The 19,156-nt window shown below is 33.9% G+C and overlaps 1 protein-coding gene across 8 annotated transcripts in view; it reads right to left on the bottom strand.

Annotated features, from left to right (window-relative positions):
* The window catches only part of LOC115235088 (hepatocyte nuclear factor 4-gamma), a 36,595-nt gene extending 17,921 nt beyond the window's left edge, over positions 1-18,674 (bottom strand). Inside the window, exons 1-2 of one of the 8 annotated variants that reach the window (XM_029806654.1) lie at positions 18,159-18,674; positions 13,787-13,923 (exon numbers count right to left, since the gene is read on the bottom strand). In XM_029806654.1, coding sequence (XP_029662514.1) covers positions 13,787-13,883 — 97 coding nt within the window. In that variant the 5' untranslated portion in view covers positions 13,884-13,923; positions 18,159-18,674. Of the gene's footprint in view, positions 1-1,627; positions 2,102-3,639; positions 3,657-5,560; positions 5,897-13,786; positions 13,924-14,093; positions 14,423-16,427; positions 17,072-18,158 lie in introns of those variants that run through there. The other 7 variants (XM_029806651.1, XM_029806652.1, XM_029806656.1 and 4 more) reach the window with 7 other exon arrangements.
* Between the last annotated feature and the right edge of the window lie 482 nt (positions 18,675-19,156).

Raw genomic sequence — 19,156 nt, 5'->3', positions numbered from 1 at the left:
TATATATATATATATATATTTAGAAAAAATGTCTAATTAAAAAATATGCGCTTTACATTCACATAAAATAGTTTTACATAAAAATGATATTTTTTCTTTTTTTATTGTAACGGCAATTTTTTACATTATCTACTAATCTTCGAGTATTTGTATTCACGTGCTCTAGTTTAATTTATTTTATTTCGTTATCTACTTATCTTATTTTCCCAATCACGATGATTTACGATAATATAAATGCCGAAACTGATAATCTTAAACTTCATTGCCTTCTACATTAATGAGGTATAAAATTAAATGAATTATCTTTCTTTGCCGATAGCGCAAAGAACGCTATAGTCTAAAAAGAGACAGTCTCATTTAAGCTGCGAGCTTAATTAATCCAGAGACTGTCGATGCAACCGGACCTTATAACGCGCAGTCCGCAGCCACACACGGATGCGGAATGTCACGCGAAAACGCAAGTCACGTTTAGGTCATGGCACAATTAGATCGAACGCAAGCCAGCGGCTGTCACGCGCGCGAAGTTTCTTTCAGGACGATCGTTGTTGACGCTGCTAATTTATAATATCGAGAAACGATATTTTCATATAGCGTCAAATAAAACTACTAAAATTGGAAATCAACATTCTATTAATAATATCCAATCCATTTTTTACAAGATCGAAAAAGATGCTAGTGTATATCCGAAAAAAAATTAAATACGAATTAATCCTTTCAAATCTTTAAATTCTACTATTCGGAATCTAGCGAAAGTAATTTTTGTATTCTATAGTCAAATATTTTTGGATCTTATCTCGAATCATATAATTTATAATTTTTGATTCACTTTGTGAACAAAAACTGAAGTAATCATAGAAGCGGTAAAAAATTAAATAGTATAAAAACAATGAAATTGAAATGTGTGTAACAGTTGATATAGTTCCGACAATTCGGTATAAACGTTTTCAAATAGTATCAATAATATCAATAAATCTATTGAACCTTTTTATGCACTTATTCACGACAATCGCTATCCATACGAGTTCTAACAATTAACTCACTTGCTCTATCACTTAGCCCATTTGAATAATAAAATATTTGTTTTGTATATACAAACATTTAAATATTGCCACTCTACTTGAGTCTCCAGTTATATAACAGAATTCCCAGTTATTTATCAAATTATACAAATGTACGGCTTTCGATAATAATTTGTAATCTATTATTTTTATAGGACTTGTGTTCTCTCTTCTTTAGTAAAATAATTATATATAATTAAAAAATATATATGTATATAATTATATAATATATAAAATAATATTTTATTGTATGTAATGTGACTCAATGTGACTCCATGATGATGATAACAAAAAAAGATTTTTGCAATTTAAATTGTTCGTTTCATTTCAACATGAAACATATATCATGTCAGAAAATAAAAAATACAGAAATACACGTAGTCGTCGTAAAAAGTCAGTTACTGAAATGACGAAAATGATAATACACGTAATAGAGTTCGTAAAGAATCCCAACATTGTCGCAATTGGAAAATGATACTTATCCCCTTATAATCTTCCACTCATAGATAACAACGCGAATAAAATGTTAAGGTGACGTGCATGCGACCAAGAGAATACAAGGAACGTACCTGCCAGACCCATCGTGAGCCACCGTTTTTCAATCGATTTGTTCCCGAACGTTTGCCGATCACGTCTTTGATCTCGAATCTCGATAGGCACTCTCTCGATCACTATCGCGACACTGGCGATGTGTTTACTTTCTTATCGGCTACCCGTGATTTAATCGCCGCGCCGCAATATCAATTTTCTCTCGCGAGAACAACTATTTCCGTCTTTCGCGGACTCTCCTCTCCTTTCTCCCTTTCTCTTCAACTTGTCAGCGTTTCTTTCGTAAGGCGTTGTTACGCGAGATGACGAAAATGAACATCATCCCGACTCTTTTTAAACGATGCGACAACTCTCTAAACGCGATATCGGAAAAACAGAATACATTTAAAACGACGAACAAGAACACACAGGCACGACAACGGTGATAATTGTGTGACTGCGTTAATGACCTTCGCCAGACACCACGACGGCGGTCCGGTGACGACTGGCAAACAGCTGTAACCGTACGCATGTTTGCCGCCGTCCCTTGCCGCAGGCTTGCGATGGTGGGAGGCAGGCCGTGTTCGCGCGATTATGCGCATCGCATAAATCTCCACGGATTTTTCATTAAATTCTAAAACAATATCTACATTATTATTAACGATATATATATTTTTAATGTTCTAACGGTCTCGCCAAGTATGATAAGCGTGTTAATTTTCAGGAAAAGTTTGTGGATAATAAAATAATTATGATGTCACATTTTTTATAATGAAAATATCTGTCTGAAAAAATAATCGGAAAACAAATTTGTTAATTAAAAAATATACGAAAGAATACAACAACAATATCGGAACGATATGTATTAATAATTCGTAATGTATGACTAGTAATTTCAATATTTGTATTATTTGATAAAGAATGATTTGTTATGCATGCAATTGGAAAGATCCTTTGTCCTTGTCTCGATAAAAGAAAAACGTATCTTTTTTACCCTCTCTTTTTTGACAAAGCCAGGTTACTCCAATGACATTACATCGCAGCGTCTTACAATTAGTAACTGATGCCTGAAATTGGATGCGCGCAAATTAAATCGTTCTTTTTTTATGCAAGAACCTCTACGTAAGCGATAAAATGAGCTAAAAATATACAATATAAAAATATAAATATAAGATTTTTGCGTTATAGAAAATATATCGCCCTCTCGCATACACACATTTATCTCGTCTTTATATTATGCTTATAAATATTGCATTTGAAAAATTTCAAATGTATTCGTATTTATGTATTCATATTTATGAAAGAAAAAATTCTCAACTCGGAAATCCAAAAAATTATGAAACTGTAAAAAAATATAAGAAGTGTTTCAATAAATAATATACTGTTCCTATTTGCTATCAATTTACTCTAACAATAAAAGAATAAAGAACGAATCTCCAAAAAATGGATTATTCTCTATTTTTATTTTATTATCCGTAAATGAAGAGAGATATAAAAACTTTTTGTAGAAAGAAAAATTACTTCTCTTATATATATATTCATTAAATAAAATTTAAAATTTTTTACACATATAACTAACAATTGTATATGCGTGTGTGTGTTCAAACAATTATAAATATTTTATAAGCAATTATATATAATTAGGAACTTAAACAATGAATTTGAAAAAAAAACAAAAATAATATATGTATCATTTACCAAGACATTCTTTATGTATTTAAAAAATGTCATAATTTATTGAATTTGCAAGTTGGAAATTTTTTCTTGTTAGCATGAAATGACAATTAATCAAAACAGCAAAAAGTTCTCAGGAAAGATGTATATCGAGTATTGAGAATTTAGATTAGAAAGCAAATACTTTCGAGAAGTTACTTCTCGAGTATTATCTCAAAAATTTTATGCTTACAATATATATTTAAAAGATTAAATTGTCATATACGAAAAAAATAAATAATTTCTCTTTGATACGAATCATCGTGTGTATCCGTTCAACGATCGCGACTTCTTTCAATGTTTCTTGCACGTGAATAATTAAATGAGACGCGCCACAAACCGCTATTTTTTCTGTCATCGGCACGGCTGTTCCGTTATCTGCGACCGGGCGATGACAAAGAGTGCTGAGATTGCTAGCGCTTTTCGCGCAAACAGAGCACTCGCGTACGGAGGCGAGAGAATGCGCGATGCGTAACAAAGCTACTGGATACGCGGACAGCCAGAGTGTGAGTCAGTTTCCCCGGCGAGAGATAAAGCCCAACGCAGAATGCTCTTATTCCCGTTGACGGACAATGAGGCAGCAATAAAAAATGATTCATGCCACCACATTTTCCGTGCCCCGCGCCTATTAGTATGCATATCGCCGTGCACTTGTGTCACCGGCGGTGCACCCCTTTGCCATTGTTCGAAATTTGCGGACATGGCGTGCGACGACCGCGATAACACGCGAATCTGCCGCTCTCAACAACAGAAATATCGACATACAAGTTAGTAGGCGCGATATCTTTAAATGTCTGGTATTGCTTTGTATTTTTAGATCTTGTATCGTACACATGGCATATGTACACTGTTCCAATCAAGATAATTGCGATACTATCATAAATGTGACAATATTTTATCATGATATAATTGATTATAGTGATATTTCATCAATATTCGTCCTTTTTTAACGATCATATCTATCTGATAAAAAGTTATTTCAATTTGCACAATTACTGTGTTTATTATTAAGGAGGAAATATACAATATTCCGTTTCATCCCCGAGAATCTATTCGCGATGAATTAAAAATACAATATTAACTCGAGAAGTAATATATGTCACTCAAATAATATCGATTAATGTAATCATATTTAATAGAGTCCGTAATAGTAGCAAGCGTTATGTGATCGAATATATCTATAGTATTCACACATGCAGCAAAATTTTCAAATATGTATCTTATGTGTAGAGAGAGAAAAGATAAGATAAGTTAGTTAAATCAAAGAAATATTTCCAATGATGTTTGCGAAGAAATTCAAAATATGATAAGTCAGCAGTATTTTACAAGGATGTTTTCGACTAGTCTAAATGAGTTGATACTAGTAATATTTTATTTTATACAATATACAAGAAGATAATGTTGTAATTTAACTAGTTTTTTTAAAATAGAAAAATACATTTATTTTCTCTTCTAATAATCTTGTAGACTAACGGTTATAATTCTATTCGAATTCAACGCAAGATCGGAGAAATACGGAAGCGTGCTTGATGTAATGTACATGAATATGAAGCACGTGCTAATAGAAAAATATGAATAAAAGAAAATACCGCAAATGCATATTTTTTATTACAATATATGCTATATATACGTATATATATATATATATATATATATGCAATACAATGACTGGAATATGTACTTGAGTCGAATATTCTTCATTCTTTAACTAATGGTCGGAGAAAAGTAAATTTACATAAATTCCATAAGACGAACGGAAAATCAACAGGCAAATACGAATCGTATAATGCAAGTATTTTGACGTGAAAATATATTTATTTTTATCTCAATGTCTTTCTCTTTCGAGAAACGCATTTGAAGACGGGCGTTCCTATTTCTACTCAATGGTACTTCTCAATGGAAATATTTTATACGTTTTAATTCCACTCTTTTCCAATACTTGTAATATTATTCATAATGTAATTTTATTAGCGTAATATAAAACAATTTACATATCTTTAAGCGTTAACTTTTTTCGGCACGATCATCGACTAAAATCGACAATATTCAAAGATGTAAGGCCGCATATATATTATCGAAGTTGATGACTTTGAATTTAAAACAAATATATACTCGACCACCGATTACATGGCGAGTATTCGTCATATCGAAACGAAAGGAATGTATGACATGTAAGTATGAAAGCTAAAATATCGAAGAGTTTGATTTTCACATGCATAATTGAGAAAAATGTATCGCTCAAAAAATCCAAAAGTGCTCACCAGTCATGAAATTTAAATCGACCTGATCGGTAATTTGCATATCCAAGAGAAAATCTTCGTTTTCAAGTATTTTCATTGCGAGTTACGTTTCTTTTCGTTCTGTATCGCTGCAGCAATCACTGTAAAGTATCACTTTCAAATAGCAGATAAATATAATAGCACTATTAACGTTATAAACAGTACGATTGATGCACTTTTGTCACGCAGATTCCATGCTCATTGTTTAACTGTTGTTGTCGCCAGATATCGAGAATAATCCGGCGACTTGCAATCGCGCGGAGGACGAATGCGGTGTGATCTCAACGAAGGCACTATGTTAAGTGTCAGACAGGATTTTTCTTTTCGCAGGGTAAATGTTGCTCGCAGTGGGGAAGGGCGGGGAAGGGGAGAAAGACTCAGCGCTGATAATCTAATCTTCGTCAAGCTTCTCCGTTACGATCTACACGTATGTACATAAGATTGTGCATAACAATACTGGGGATGTTTACTAACTTCTGCAAACTAGAAGATATGATTGAAAAGAGGAGTAAAGGAAGAATGCAATGGTAGTTTTAGAAAAAAAGATAAATATTAGAATGCTATAATGAGTGCTGGAAAGATAGAAATAACACACACACACACACACACACACACACACACACACACACACACACACACACACACACATACATACATACAAATGCACATAAACAAATAATATTATAAAGATAGTGAACAAGCTTAAGCAAAATTTGAAAAAAAAAATTTACATTTCTAGGATATTATAGAGATAATTTATAAATTTTTGGTAAAATATAACAATTGCATTTTTATAAGGGCTGGAAAGGTTATTTTGCAAAAATAATTCGTTGCCGTTATAATTTATTTATTATTTATGTAAAATATATAATATAATTTCGAATCTTTTTATATTTTAATATCAATGTTTGATATTGTATATATGCACGCATCAATGTTTTTTTTTATATTGCAGATGCTGAAAATGCATATCCTGCTATTTTACCTGCATATATTGTGTTTCTAAAGCTTTTAAGAATACAGTATGTAATTAGATTTTTGTTAAAGCAGGATATGCATTTTCGACATTTGTAATGTAAAAAAAAATATCGTCATATACACATATACATTCGACATCTGTAAAAAGATATCGATATATGCACACATAAACAGCCAATAAAATATTACTATAAAAAGCATTAACGAGACATATCAACGTGTCGTGTAACGATGACTCGGTAGTGGGATTATGTAAATGATCATCATGCGAGAAAAACATGGCAATCAGTGTTTGATGGAATGGCGTCTTCGATAACCAGGTCGACGAAGTAAATGCTCGTCACGATTTTTTGTGATGATATACATGTCAGTATCACCTAGCGACAATAAAACAATATCTCATTTTTCAACGTCTCTTTATGATTTTTGCAACTTTTATAAGTGTTTTTCCGAAGTAATTTTGTTTGAATAATTCCTTCCGCATTGGAAGATCATAAAATATTTGTATCGAATGTCAAAAAAGTCCTACTACACTATACTTATTTAAACATTATTTAGATGTTTCTAAGAAACCAAATATTTTTCCTTCAAATATTTGTATTTAATTATCAACGTTTCTACAATCATTTTGTGATATACAAATTTTTATTATAATAATCGTATCAGTGAGTCATGTTAAATCGTCCGCACGGAAAATTCGTGAAAGATGCGATAAGAATTTGTATACAGTATACGGTATCACGCGGAGAGGATGATCTATCTTAACATTGCCCTCCAACTACGCCTTAGGTCGCACAGATTAAATTGCAATCGACAGCGAATCGCCTGAATGACTAGTGACTTCAAATAATCTGCGATTCTTCTCTCTCAGGCGATTTGTCACGCGCGTCCTATGAATTATACCTGCATTTTCCTAAAACAGACTGATGTCACGCGCTTGTATTCTCGGGACAAACGTGTTTAAGACCATAAATCGTGTCGCGTTTTCCATTAAGCGAAGATAACAACTAGGATAATAACATTTAGCGTTAAATATAACGCTGCATAATATCCGCGAGTGCCTATTCTTGGAAGAAGTCAATAGGTCTCCTTAACCTTTCCGGTAATATCTTTTTTTTTTATCACCGCGTATATTAAATATACACAATTATTCATCTCTCTTCGAGAAGTATTTTTAATATGAGTGTAACATAAATATTTTTGTTAATTTAATTTCTTAATTCTTTTGTGTCGAAAAAAGATAGTTTTCTACAAAGATTTCTTTTTAGATCTGTTAGTCAATCAAAGAAGATCAATGATAAAGGTTTAGATTCTTTAGATATTGCGAAAAATGATGAGCTATCTAGATATTTTCGTTAAAAGAAAATGTGTTTGTCGTTAAAAATCGTTTGCCGGCAATTTGCGAGACACACCATATATATAATCGACGATGTGTCTCTGGGGTTGCGTTCCGATATTCACTGCCCTAAAAATGTATCGTTTACATCACGTATACTATACATTTTCATTATTAACAGTGAATATCGGAACGCATCCTGGGAAGAGTTTAGCAATGTCACATAATGTTTCGCATATTTATTTTTTGAGCGACGCGCGAAGGACATTAGAGTACTTTCGTGAGAATAAGAAGCATACACGTGTCGAGTGCGTGTTATGCTCGCATGCAAATTCATCATCAATCAATTACACTATTATAGATAGCCGGATTCTGATCAATAAATGTAAAAAAGTAATTATGAAGCCGTAATGATGTTAAATATTATACAACAGGAAAATGGATAAGCTTCTATTATTAGCGAAATCGTAGCTATTACTATCAGAATTGTTACAATTTATAGTATAATGAGTAGAGAGAAATAATTAACATTAATAACAAAAGAAAAGTTTCCTGCATGATTACGTTTGATAAAATGTGATTATTATGAATCATTTGTATGATAGTTATGAAAAATGAATTCTTCAAGATTTGTATTAAAAAAACATCATCTTTGAGCATAAAGATCTAATTTCTCTATTTTTAAAGATACTATTTTAAACATGTTTAGAAAAATTAATCAAGAGCAGTGTATCAATATATTGAAACTTTTTTATACATAAAATTGTATACTTATATACTCTTATATCGATCCATCGCGTATGATGTATTTGTGAATATTTGAGACTTTTGTATTGATACATATGATTTTAGCATCAATTAGTGATAGCAATAATGCCCTCGCAAGTTATATCAATGTTCTTATAAAATGTCCCATTTTTCTCATGCTAGTAAATATTGTATGATTTGATTCCTCACCGATAGTATTAGAGCAATATGTGCTAATAATATTGATAATATCGCAATACTATTTCTATTGTAATAACTACTACGGAGCACTATACGGAAAACATACAATTTTTTTAATTTTCTCGTTTTCCTGTTTACGTATTTTTTAAAATGATTAAAATTAATTATCATATATTATTATATATTATCATAATCTTCATAATCGATCCAATATTTCGTATATTTATTTCATCTCAATTCGTATTTGTTTTCTGCTTTAATCTATCATTGAAAAAGTTTAAAATAGTATTTAATTTATTATATATATACATATATATCCGATTTAATTATTTTACAAAAAATATTACACATTGTTTTCTCAATTATTGTAATGTTTTCACTTATGATTATTTCAATACGTTAAGTTTAAAACAAGAAAAAGATTAAAACAGAAAATGGTTTTTAATATGTATAACATTAAAACACACACACACACAAATTGTTTACAAGACAGTTTCAAATGTGTGACAATTGTACTACATACATTTCTGATAAGCCGTATTCTCTCTCGCATTCCTCGTAAGAATATTTTACTAGCAATAATAATAAACACATGTTTATACTATTTTGTATAAGCATATACATAACTGCTCTAAGTTTCCACAGTTCTGTGATGCGCAAAAAACTTGCAAGAAATTTATCTATCTGTTTCAATTTTTATAACTTGAAGAAAATGATTTATCTTATGATATTTTTTTATATGCTTGCACGTGTTTGATAAACAAATCCGTGAAAGTTTATTACCGTTGAAAGATAATCTGTTTCATCACACTGTTTAAGATATCTTTTCTTACACACATATATACATATATATTTTGCAACGTAGAGGTAAGAGCTAATAACAATTTTTTAGTCTACAACTTTACATTCGTAGGAAGTATTTATAATCTGGCGATAAAACGATCTAATCATCAACGATAACGTGTTTATCGGTTCTGACATTTATCTATAACAAAGTGAAGAAAAAGTAAGAAGCTTTTGAAAACAATAGCGAGATTTAATAATGATTAACTATTTTTCTCGTTAGGATTAATATCTTTTATCGGTGTTGGATTTCGTTTATCTGTTCTGTTAGATAATTACTTACAGTAAAGATATATAATTATAAAATATACGTATTTTGATATGTAGAGTTCGAATCTTTATCACGCGTAAACATTATTTCATTTCTTATAATATCGATGCTTTGAATATCAGGGTTAAACGGGTGCGTTTTTCATTTTAAATATACATTTGTTACCTTTTACATATATGTACACCTGATAAGCGAACGATGGGAAAAGAATGTCCTACTTTATAAACTTTTTGATGTCAATACGTGAATTCGAATCAATTTTGCAAAATACTATAATTCTTTATATTGTAATAGCTATTGTAATAAGTAAAAAAGAACAATAAGAATTTCTGAAACAAATATACATATTTGTTATTCTAATCATTCTTCTTCTTCGCAATATTTTTATCCGATTACTTTTAATCACATTTGACAATACGTATAACTTTATAAATATAGTTGATTGCGTTTTATACCATAAAAATCAATGAAACACATATTATTATAGTAGTGTAGCATCGGTTGTCGACAACCATCAACAACGCATCTTCGGCATTCACCGCGTTAATAGGATATATGCAATCAGTGCATTACTATTGACAAAAATTAGAATATTAGAAAGAAACGATGAAAAAAATACCCGTACATTTAAGGTAGATTTCACACTTCATCTTCATTGTATATAACTAGAAATGATTATAAATAATTTAGACTACGAGTGCTGAAAAATATCAAATTATTTCATAATGGTTCTCTCTATAGCCATCCTGACGTAGCATAAGTGGCAATGTAAAGTCAAGCAAATGATAAATGTATCCAGACAGCATTCAGAATTTTTTTGCGAGCGCGTAATCGATATAATTGCATTGATGAAACCTTGAAACTCCAATCATTTCTTTAGTATCAGATAAGAAATACGCCATATTACAATCGCTAACCTTCTTTGGAACCGTGGAACCTTCTTCATCTTAGCGTTCTGACTTTCGTCATTAGACATGCTCTATAACGAACCCTACTCGCAAAATCGTCTCACATAAATATTAGAGCAGTTCCCTTTGTCCATCGTTAGGTGTGATTAGAGGGCGACAAATATTGACGGGGTTACACGATCTCGGCGACCGGCCGGGAACCCGACGGTCGCGAGCTCTTTCCTTGTTACTCCGGGTTATCGGCTGACCCCTTCGACGGTTGGCTTACAACGTTATTATAAGTCGCCGATACGACACGCCGAGGATGCAACCTTCGATTTGTCATGCAGTCAAAACGTGTCGCGATTCATCGACAAGAGGAATCCGTCCGAGGATCCATCCATGGTCATCGAAGATGGCGCGTTTCGTTCTTAGACGTTTAACTCGAGCCCGAGGATATGCTTAGGTAAAGTAATTTTTTTTTTCTCATAAAGATAAGTGCTTATTTAGCACTCATTTAACGCGCAATCTCGTGGTTTCGAAACGGTTCTACCGTTCTATTAGAGCTCGCACGGATAAAAATGCTGAGTCAATTCTATCGTGGTACGAAGAAAAAGAAAAGCGTTTACGATAAAGATATACCATTCGCTACGATAATTTTTTTCAGATTAAAAAGTGATCTAAAAAAATACGTATTGGCGGGAGCGTCTCTCCCATATTTTCCCACTGCTTTGGCTGTTATCTCACGTAAACACGCTTCTTCGTACGTGATATTCGCTCCCGTCGCGAATCATGGAAATAACCACGCGAGGATGTCACGTGCTTTGACGAGGATGCGTCGTCGATGAATTACCGTTAATCAAATAAATTGGATAATAAATCAGTAATAATAAAAGAATTATTTCACAAGTACAATTCGAATAAAATAAAATTTTATTTTATTTCGTTCAAAGCTGAAATTAATTTTCAAAATGATTCTATCATAAAGTTCACATATAGAAAACCGTATAATTTATCAGAAAATATATTGTAATTTCTTTTTCTCTCTCTTAAAATAAGATTTTTTGTATACTATCTCAACTTATGAACAATATTTGCGTGCAGATACTTAATATCGTTTGTATTAATCATGAAAAAATATAATATAAAAAAACTTGTAAAACGAGTGATCTCACACATATAAATTCGTTCCTTTTTATATGGAAATAATCTCGAGTATTATCAAATTACACTTAAGAGGATGCCGGATACCGACAGAATGCGAATATTAGTAGGATTGCAAAATATTTTTGTTGATTATAGATATCAACAAATCCTTTTCCATAATTAAAGTATACATAATAACGGAGTGCGGGGTTTATGATTTCATATGAAAAGTGAAAAAAAATTAAAAAATTACAGTTTTGTTATCGGCTTCTGCCGTCAACATTTACTTAATATAAAAAACCTGCAACCTGCACGTGCCTAACAAGTGAACTCCGCACTCGGCATTTTATCAAAAAGTATTAGTGAACTTCGAGAAGTGAGTTTAGAAGCTTTATAAAAAAGATTTTACTATGCAACATTTTGCACACCGAAATGTTTCTCACTAGGCTTTCAAATACATTTTCAAACGTTCACTTATATTCCTTCATGCATTTCCGAGTGGAGAGGTATCCTATTTTGCACGTACACACCGCAAAACCCTTATATTAAGCAAATATATAATTATTATGGCCGGTAAAACAGGACGGTCCGGCATCCTCTTAATAGCGATTATTTTGCACGAACAACTTTTTTTATTTTACATACTGTCTATTGAGTGAATAAACATTCGCCTTGAATTTACTTTGCCAGGATATAAAATGCAACGTCAATCGAAAAGAATTATATTTCATGTTGCCATTTTGAAAAGTATCTGATCGCACACATTTAATCTAAAAATCTGTCTTTGAAAGAAAGAGGAAAGGCCATTATTTCGGAATACAAGAATTATCAGTGAATTATATTTCATTATCATTTTGTCGATCAACGATTAGTAGCTTGATTCTTTCCTAAAGTGATGGCGATGTAGCCTTTTCGATCGATTGTCAAGTCAATCGCCATTTTAGAGCGCATCAATCTTCGACAACGAGTTCTGAATCTTCATTCATCAGATTCAACATTAATCTCCCTCGCGTTAAGAAAATCTCAATGGAATAATGAAAAGATTTTTGTTTAATGTGCCGGCGATTCGCACGCGCATTCGTGATCGATTAACAGACTGGTTGCCATTTTGGTGCTGCGTAGCCAGAGGGTCCCTGGGTTATCTGCGGCCGCGACGCAGCCTCCTTATCTCAAGCGCAGCTTGTTCATCCCGCACGAAATTTTTACCCATGGAATGTCGAATAGAATGTGCGTGTCTGCGGCCGATTGCGTAACAGGCGCGTGCTTCTCCGCCTTTCCCGATTTTTAAGCGCGCGCACGTCCCACCGACGTCTTTCCCCCGACCGTCCTTCGCAATGAGCTATTTACGACGACGTAACGAGACGATGCATAGAAAGTTTGCCAAATTGCTATCGCAAAACGCGCGCTGAATATTCATTTCGAAGCTGAGCGAAAGAGCTTCTTGTATTTTGGGCGCGTATCCAGTGCGAAACGTAGATGAGAACGCGCTTTTCGTCTCGGGATTAAAACACGAGGTGTACGTATTGATAAAACTCGTAAACAGAAAGCTATAATAACGAAAAAGCTTACGACACGTGTATATATCCGTAACTTCAAAGTAGAATTTTTCACATGTAAATGACATGTATACAGAGAGACGACAGATAAATAAAACATGATATTCATCAACATTTCTAATTTCGTAAATGTCAAGTATTGGGAAAGAACCATCTTTCGCATTAATCCATGTAAATCGCTCGTCGAATGAAACGACATTACGCTCATTATATACGCTGCGAAATATTCATGAAAGTACTCACCGCCATTCGGTGAGGAATAGGGCGCCGGATATCCACCTCTGACGATTACACTGTCCTTAGCGGTCACCGCTAATTCTTGAATGTCGTGGCCCTCCATGTCGGGACCGCCCCCGCCGCTCGCCTCGCTGCACCATCAACTGCGAAGCGATAAAAATCTGATCGGTTATATCGGCATCGACACCGAATTGGAAATTGTATTTTTATAGCCTCTCGCGCGTGCCCGAAAACAGACGTCTGCCTTCGAGTACGCTTGTCAAAAAAAGAGCGAGAGAAAAGGGGGGGAGAGAACACTTTGCGATGATCGTACTTCTCGGACCTCACAACCCTCATCAGCAACCGCCGATTATTTTGAAAATATCCCGACGCGGCGGCTTCACGCTATCTGTGCTTGGTCGCCATTTAATCTTCGCTTTCGGCGAGATTACTAAACGGCATCACGAGTGGGAGGGATGAGAAGCAGCACATCGAAGCGTGATTTAAATTTGTCTTTTATACGTTGTTCGCGTGCGTTCAGTAAGATCGATCAATCGCACGCATATCAGATTGATCCCGATTCCGGATTTAAAGTAGAATTTGAAGGCGGCTCGTGATAAGACTCTTCACTCAAAAAAATGTCTTGCTGATATAGGTAGATTTCTAGGTGACACAACAAAAATTTATCGCTATTTTTTGTATCTGTTAGAATATTGTCTGTTACATATAGAATTTATAGCAGCAATATTCTAATAATATCTTCTAGAAAATTTAGGTCCCATTGCCAAATGTTAATCACTGCATTGGATAAACATGAGTTTCGATACTACAGCTAGAACGATCTTTGTGAGAAATATAACTGCCAATTATAACTGCAACATCGAAAAATTGAGAGAAATTGTTTAAAAGAGCTAGATAGATTGGGCGCGTTATACAAATATATTAGACGTGAGGATTATATATTCATTTGTTTCTTGCCGCTAATCTTTTCTGTGTACCACAGCCAAACCGTATAACAAGTATGATTGGCCTTAACATGGATAGGCACCACAGAAAAACATTCTTTCTAAATTTCACAAACAGTTCAGATATAAATTCTGTCTCTGTCACTTAGATTGATTAAATGCGAAACATATGCGATATCACAGTATTTGCTAATCATTTATGTACCTCAGTTAATTTTGCGCACCCAGAAAATTTTTGCTGTAGTTGCAATACCACTTTTTTGAGTGTTAAATTTAGACAATAATTTTTGTAACTGATAATACGCGTTGGATATGATTCTGATGTTGCACGAATAAGATCATGCTTTTCTTTCTCTTTTCTCGCGACGAGTATAAACAGAGTAGCAACTGAGAGGGCGCGATTAAACAAGTTAAAATTAAAACGTTCGAAATAGTCGGGTTATAAATAGGAATGAACTTGCGATTCATCTAAGAAAGTTTTGTAATGTTTCCTAACGAAATATGTAACATCTGACTATTCTGAGATTATGCGATGCAACGTAACATTTAATGTGATGTAAAAATATACCAGGTAAAAAAAAACATTTTAAGAAACAATACATCTTAACTCAACTATTATTATACTGCATTGCAAATTCACATATGTATAATTTAATCTTTTTTTTTCTCCGTGTGCATATATTTTCTAACGAAATGAATGGCTCTTGATGACAATTAATCGAGATTTTTGCTATCAATTAATCTACGAACTGAAAATAATCTTCAGTATATTTTAGCAATCTATTATCAAACCTCTGAGTCACGGTATATGAAAAAAATTAATTTATTTTAATATATTTTGCAAAAAAAAAAAATCACGTGCTTTGCAGCTTTTAATGTTATTTGATATAACTGCAGTGAGGGACTAGAAATCTTAACAGCATAATTTTAGATATAGATTTTCGCTTAGCATTTATACACTGAGAAAAAAAAGTTGTTAACTTGACTAAATTTGTCTAACTAATTATTATTTCTTTGTATTTCTTTAATTGAAATATTTAAATATTTAAATCAAATACGATATGTTAAAGTTAAATCTAACATGACGTATATTTGACCTAAATACTTAAATATTTCAATTAAAGAAATACAAAGAAATAGTAATTAGTTGGACGAATTTAGTCAAGCCAACGACTTTTTTTTCTCAGTGATACTAATACATCTAGTTAAGACTCGTGATATCCCTGATTCTTGTCCTTTCAAACTCTTAATACATAAAAAGTATCATGACGCTTGTGCAGAGGCGTATTCACAAAGAACAGAAATCAACTCGTTATTTCAAAAATCATCGAATACACAACGAACAATCGCGCGTTTCTATTGTTGCAATTCGGGTCATGTAAAGAAGATTAAATACAATCATATGTATGTGTATAGTATGAATAACGTTTTGTCACCAGGACGACTTTAGAAACTTGACAACCGAAACGAATGCGTTCACGATAACAAAGGCGGATTGCAGTTGACAGTGTTTAGCGAACTGAGAAAGATTTCGAAACGGATTATAAGTATTAACTTTATGCTGCCACAATCCGAGAATTTATTTAATTTTTTCCATCGTATACAATATTTTTCTTCCAACAAATAATTCACGCAGAATTCGACGAAAAAAAAGTTTCGCCAGTTTGCTTTAAAATTTCTTGCTAAAAGGACAGGATACCTACAGAACACCCTGTATACGCGCCTTCGCTATCGCACGAACGCGACGTCGTCGACGGCGCGGCCGGTCCGTCGCTCCCGACGTCTCCACGTTGTCGTCGGTGAAAACGAACGGGCGCGAGACAAGCCTAACCTGTAGCGGGATTCAGTAACTTGTTACCGATAGTTTTCGGTATCGTTAAATGGCGACAGCCAATGGCAAGGACAATTCTGATGAAAAGCGCAATTCTCATAGGCTATCGCTCGCTAACGACAACGATAACCGTCGCTAAGATGTTTAGAGAATCCTGCTATTGATTGACCGCCGATCGGCGGCGATCGCGATGCCCCTTCGTCGGTGGCACGCGTACCCTGTCAACGACAGCGCCTGGCGCGAATAAAACACCTGTTTACGCGTCGGAGATGCGCGCATGCGCGTTCGCCATGCCGACGAATATTCCATCAACCGGAACGAAGAGACGATCTCTTTTCGCTCTTTTTTTTTTCTTCCGTTGTCGCGCGTTTTTCGTTCCTCTTGCCCGCTTTCAATTCCGGCTTTCTTCGCGCCGAGCCGAAGACACTCGCGCATGCGCTCTTTTCCGCGACGCGACGGCAAACGCTCAAAGTCCGCCCCGACGGAAAGCGTTCGCTCTACTGCGAGCTGCGACCGATACCGCGTCGCGCGCTCGTCGCATTGCGCGCGCCGCGCAGCGTTTTTTCCGATGTATACACACGTGCGCGACGGCGACGTTCAACGGGGACACGGCGCGAGATCGTTTCCACGGATCGAAATTCCTCGCGGCGATAATCGCGTCTCTTCCGCAGCATCGAACGATTCGAGATCATACATCGACGTTTTTTCGAACACACGCGATAATCTCTCAGCAGCGCGTTAACGAATATCATTCACGAGTAATCTCGAATAAAGTGAATTTAGGATAAATGATATGTATGATTTTTATAATTGAATTTTTTTTTAATTATAGTTCTTTTTCTCCTTTATTTGTTATGATGATGACATCGCATTTTTTGTTCAGATCACAAGGCTCATATTGTTTAATATATTATGTGCTATCGTGACAAATATTATCACTGTTTCTTGGCGTAGACAAATTTGTGAATTAAACACGGAGTTGCTACATACATATGGTGAAGTCACAAAATATATTTAGAAAAGTAAAATCTCTCTCTCTCTCTCTTTGAGTAAGGAGAAATTTCGTTATCACAGAGTTAAGATGGATTGGCTGTATTATCAGATATATTGTCTAAGATCCTTCGATGAGATATACACGTGTCCAGCGTATAAAAAGATATGAATTTAACCAAAGCCGTTGCAGCAATAAAAAAAACTTTAAGTAATATTCAAAAATTGCTATGAAAAAATAGGAATATTTTTAGAAATTGTTCTAATTAGTAAAAATATACTGAGATAAAAAGTTGTATTAAATGAAGAAGTTTTATACGATTCCAAGATAAAGACATTAATGGAGAAACAAAATTCATACAGGATTACATGATACTTGTTGATTTATAATTTTACTTTTTCAATACAAAAAATTGGCAGACGACTAATAATATAAGATAAAATTAAAAATAAGAAAAGAAATCTAATTAATTCGTCTATTTATATGGTATACTCGTGCAAAAATGATGGTCTTCTACAAAAGAGATTCAACGATCCATGTTATCAGTCACACATTTTAAACACGTCACTAGTGCAAGATTAATGAGTTAAGTTGCCATAGGTGCAGGCTCACCTCGTTACGTCACAGTCACTCTTCTCCATGTCATACCTGTCGAAGCACGTGTCACGGCGATACGACACACGCTCCCGATTAATAGCTCCGCGGTCAGCGCGGTTCGCGGCGAACAAAAACCAAAAGAGGACTGCCTTGAATTATTAAATAATTGTTTATGCATTTTCTCGGTTCGTATTAAAGGACTTGGTGTGTGTGCGTGTACGTGCATCGCCTTCGACGGAATTGCTTACGTCACCCCGCTCATTACGTATGTAAAGCTGCGGTGATTATAATCGCCGCAAGGATATCAATCCGACACCCGTGAATGTGCAAAAGTAGTTCAAATCGTTACATAATTTCTATCCCCTCATTAAAATAATCGAATATCAACAGAGCGGAAGTTGCAACATTCTTCGCTTTTCGCGCGACTCGCAATTGGAACTTTGCTAATTCTCGTTATTATAGTTAATTATAGTTTTGTACCGATAAACGTTTATTAAGAAAATTCGATCTTTACCGATCAGTAACAGACGTCATAGAACACGTCAAAAGTTTTTAACATTTGATGCTAAATATATATATCTTTACATAACATAAAATCTCTAATAAAAAGAATATATTAAAATAAAATTTACTTAAGTTAAAGAATGTGAGTTGTTTTTTTTTTTTAATTATTAAATATAATTCAGATACTTCTTATGTATGTGTGTGTGGTACCTCTTTATGTTCAAAAACGATCGCGTCCAAAGAATCTCTAGTTAAAGAAAGCCCACTTTTACAACGTCTTGTGTAATATAGACAAGAAGAAACTCGCGAGTTTATCAGAGTTAGCTGTAATCGATATGGAACCGGATATGAAACGATTATAATATAACCTATTATATTATTTATACCATGGCAGATGGCGCCTGCTGCCTCATTACACTGCGATAACTCTTGCGATAATGTCACGTGCCTGTAAAGAAAAAAAAAAAAAAAAATTTCGCTGTTCGAAAATTTGCTTAATTTTCGGAAAC

Source organism: Formica exsecta, unplaced genomic scaffold, assembly GCF_003651465.1.
Source record: "Formica exsecta isolate Colony F162 unplaced genomic scaffold, ASM365146v1 scaffold21, whole genome shotgun sequence".
Taxonomy (NCBI): Eukaryota; Metazoa; Arthropoda; class Insecta; order Hymenoptera; family Formicidae; genus Formica; species Formica exsecta.
The sequence above is the reverse complement of the archived record's forward strand: the minus strand, read 5'-3'. Positions and strand labels throughout refer to the sequence as shown.